The sequence below is a fragment of the Triticum aestivum genome, chromosome 1A, assembly GCF_018294505.1.
Source record: "Triticum aestivum cultivar Chinese Spring chromosome 1A, IWGSC CS RefSeq v2.1, whole genome shotgun sequence".
Classification (NCBI taxonomy): Eukaryota; Viridiplantae; Streptophyta; class Magnoliopsida; order Poales; family Poaceae; genus Triticum; species Triticum aestivum.
Genome location: NC_057794.1, coordinates 570501449 through 570505612, shown reverse-complemented (window position 1 = coordinate 570505612; position 4164 = coordinate 570501449). Strand labels below are relative to the sequence as shown.

Genomic DNA, 4164 nt, shown 5'->3' with positions numbered 1-4164 from the left:
ACGTGACTTTTCTTAATATGTCCACGTGTTTCCAAAATATGTTCGTGACATTTTCAGTAAATGGTTATAAAAAATATACACTACTGAAAAAATAGACGTGTAGAGAAAAAAATGATGTAAAAACATAAATGCGAAAAAAGAAAAGAAAAACATAGAAGAAAAAGCCAACGTTGGGTCAGCCCATCTAGCTTTTCTCAAAAAAAAAAGATATAACCCGGCGATCTCACTCACTCCCCCTGCTCCAGATATAAGAAGACTGGAAGAATCTCTCAAGCCTTTTGATAACTCCGTCGGTCGTAGGTGGAGACTGGAGAACCACGGCCGCGGATGGAAAGGCCTAAGCACAGGTCAATAAGCAAGCGAGCCCTGTGCTGTGCACACGTCCCGGCCTATGAGACAGACCAACATATTAAGAAAACCCAGAGTTTGAAAAAACAAAGAGCTCAATATAGTATAGTAGGCATACTAACGGAAAGAACACTCAACATGGGTGAAGTAAGACGAAACTTTGAGAAATCAGAAAAAGACACCTGTTAGGTAAACTATGTCTCCAAAGAGTTACAAGACTGTTCTGCTCCGCGCATATAACTTGACCGAAAAACAAACACATCAGTCCGACAGCACCGACATGACACACGCAACACGTTAAAACGCTCTGCCAAGACGCTGACCCTCTCCTCAGCGAGCCACAAGCTCAGCTACTCTGAGCTGCTTTACTCCGCAGCAAGTCCTGCCACAGTGAGCCAACACCGCAACAAGAGTGCGGGGGGACTCAATAGTTGGCGTGCTGCTGCCAGCTCTGGTGAGATGGCTGTTGCTGCTGCTGCTGCTGCGGTGCCGCCTGGTAGCCATTCAGGGCTCCGTCGGCCGGGTTCTGGGGGTGGTGCTCCTGCGCCATGCCGCCCTGGGAATGGTAGAACGCCGGGTACCCATGGCCCCCGTATTGAGAAGGCTGCTGGGGCTGCTGCGCCTGGCGGAAGGCGCCCTGCTGCTGGCTCTGTCCCTGGTAGCCGTAGAACTGGGTAGGAGGAAGTGCTGACGCTGTTCTTGAACCAGCCCCATGAAGCCACATCGCAGAGTTGTCGCCCTGACAAGAATAATAACAAAATCAAACACTTCTCTCTACCAAGTAAACAGCAACCAACACAAAATTCTGAAATGTACACAAAGGGTTGCTCGCAATGGTTACCTGCTGCTGGAGAGCCATGTATTGATTGGCCTCTTTGTACTGAGCGCTCAATGCTTCATCAAACCCAAGATTGGCCGACGGAGGGGCAGCATTCTGGTTGAGGGCAAAATTTCCTGGAAGGTTACTTGAGCTACCAAAGCCTGCATAACCAGATATAACCGACGAAGGTTGTTGTTGTTGTTGCAAGTTTGCGCCTGACATGTTGTTCTTGTATTGTGGCATCGAGTACTTCATGCCAGCTCCAGGTACAGCAGCGGCAGACTGATGGAACTGTCCATTACTCGAGTAAGCTTGCTGGAAGGCGGTTGATGGTAAGTAAGCAGGGTAGTTTTGTGCCAAGTATGGATTATAGCCGATCATATTTGCGCCAATCATATTTGCGAAAGGTGCAATAGGTAAAGTGGGCTGTGAGTAAGGATGGACTAATTGCTGAGGAAGAGAGGGGGCCATCTGAATGCTGGTACTCGGAAGATTTTGTGTGGATTGAGTGTTCGAGAAAACTCCTGGCTTCATTGGCTGCAAAATGTAAATATAAGTATGATGTCAAGGAAAGGAAAGTCAGACAAAGCAACATATGCAACAACAAATTATCAGCACCATGATGTCAATAATATTCAACGATTAAGTTAGAAAATTACCAACCCACATAAAAATTACTCCCTCCGTTTCACTTATGTAAGATGTTCCAACTTTTTTCTAAATCGGATATATTCTAGTCTCATTTCAGTATGTATGTAGTCCATATTAAAATATCCAAAACATCTTATAATAGTGAAGATAGGGGTAACAAGGAGAGTTCGGTGTATACTGTATGTAGCTGAACGATCTCACATGAAAAGGATTTTTTTTTCTCAACGCTAGCACACCTACATACATAATTCAAGTTTACACATACAACACAGAACGGTGCGCTTTTTGTAGCTTCCAAACTGACTCTGTGAAATACTGTATGAATCAGAATGAAGCACGAGGATTCAAAGGTTTTTACCTCCTGCATGCCAGTAGTAGTTGGTGCAGCTGAGTTATATCTTGCACCCATTGATTGTGCTTGTGCTGCCAACAAAGGTGATAAACCGAAGTCCAAGTCCCGAAGAGGTGCCATATTTGAGCCCAAGAGGTTGTGTTGTTGTAACGTATTTGATTGCTGGAGAAAACATTTTTATAAGATTATGCCAAAGTTATACAGGCTGGAATAAATAGATAAGCATGCAGAAGATGATAAATTCAGCATAATCCTCTTCAGCAAAGAAGTTTATCATCAATTGGAACAAGGAATGGAAAATCCAGAAAATTTCAGTCAGTCCAGAGGATCCTTATTTGAAAGACTTCCAAGATTTGTATAAAAAACATGATCTAGGCAGAATAACTATTCCAATACAAGTTATTGCACCATTTTAAGATAAAATAGCATCAGTTGGTTCCTTTCAAATAGACATCTCTTTGGATCTCCCATTGTCAGTCATAACAATGGAAAAGGGTAACACAAAATATCAAGGTCTCATGCGGGTTTTTTTCTTAAGATACTGTAGTAAGAAAAAGGAGCAATGAGCTACTTTTGAAAATAAAACACAACCAAATGTAGAGGTGTTGGATGCCTAAAAGAATCAATCATGTTCACCAGCTAATTCCTGTTATACTTGACCTAAATAATCTGCAATAAGGTCAACAGTCCCACAATTTGTCATTTGGTACAGTAGTAACGACTGCAACATTACATTGAAACCATCAATGTTCTGATGCCTTCTCACAATCTGGCTATTATTACTTCATATGATAGTTCAAAATTTGTATCAATTTTGATACATTATATTATGCCTAGATATACAGGTATGCAGGCTATATCTGTTGGCAGTTGTGAATTACGGGGACAAGCATTTAACAAACCATGCACAAGTGAGACTCGTTTCATTAAGGAAACTAAAACACTAGCCTGAACAGGACAAGGTAAGTGTATTTAACATGTGATGACTACATACAGAACCATATGGAAATGAAATCTGGCTTTCCTATATGTGCTGTGTAGGCACCTATGGGCTGAATTCAAATCCAGGTATGTGCATTACCATTTTTGGGAGAAGCCTTGAGTTGCTAAGTTGAGTTGTTATCTTCCAGATGCAATAAGCACATAGATGCGAGAGACATGAAAAGGTGTTATTTCACTAGAAAGATGAGAAAGGGGAACACTGTACCAGCAAGCTTGACAGGTGTGAAAGAGTGTGCGCTTGGTTACTTCCTTGCATGGCATCCATTGCATTTGGCTGTGCTGGGTTCGCATACGCGTGGCTCGAGACTGATGGCAGATTATATTGAACACCTGAAGGATCATCCAGTATTTCTTGTCTCAGGACATCAGGCTGTTGAACAGAAGGTACATCAAGATTCTCAGTGTTAGCTCCCATAATTTCCTCAAGGTTCTCGTTTGGTGGCGAATTCGGAGGAATTTCATAGAAATCTTGATCCCTGCAAGAAAAGGTCATTCCAGTCATGTCACAAGTTCACAAGATGTGACCTGTCCAGCAAAATAAAGAAGGAAAACACTTAACCTCGTATCTGTATGATCTATAGGTTCAGATTCCTCCACAATAGGCAACTCCACATTGTTTTCGGTGCTCTTTGGCGGCGGGAGGAGCCCAGAAAATGCACCAGATCCGAAACTGCCAAAGCTCAATCCGGCACAGCCTGTGTTGGAAACTTGCAGATGGTCCGGAATTATAACTGCTGGGTTATCTTCGGCAAACTTTGTGGCAGCTAGCTCTTCATCATGTAGGCTCAGACCCTGAAAGTTTGCTGCTGCTGATACATCAGCGTTGGACTCCTCAGCTGCAAAAAAATTCCATAATCAGAATATGGGATGCAAACCATATAGAACAAGAGAGAAAATATATATTCATGTGCAGGTGTGTGCAAAAAAAAAACCTTATGCAACTTCCAGAACAAAAACCAACCAACCAGTTGAAAAAGGGTTAACAAATATA

At 42.6% G+C, this 4164-nt stretch overlaps 1 protein-coding gene across 1 annotated transcript in view; it reads right to left on the bottom strand.

Annotated features, from left to right (window-relative positions):
* Positions 1-491: 491 nt before the first annotated feature.
* The window catches only part of LOC123068679 (uncharacterized), an 8911-nt gene continuing 5238 nt past the window's right edge, over positions 492-4164 (bottom strand). Inside the window, exons 6-10 of the mRNA XM_044491301.1 lie at positions 3733-4009; positions 3379-3649; positions 2178-2333; positions 1190-1705; positions 492-1087 (exon numbers count right to left, since the gene is read on the bottom strand). Of these exons, the coding sequence (XP_044347236.1) occupies positions 773-1087; positions 1190-1705; positions 2178-2333; positions 3379-3649; positions 3733-4009 (1535 nt within the window). The 3' untranslated portion in view covers positions 492-772. The remainder of the gene's footprint in view (positions 1088-1189; positions 1706-2177; positions 2334-3378; positions 3650-3732; positions 4010-4164) is intronic.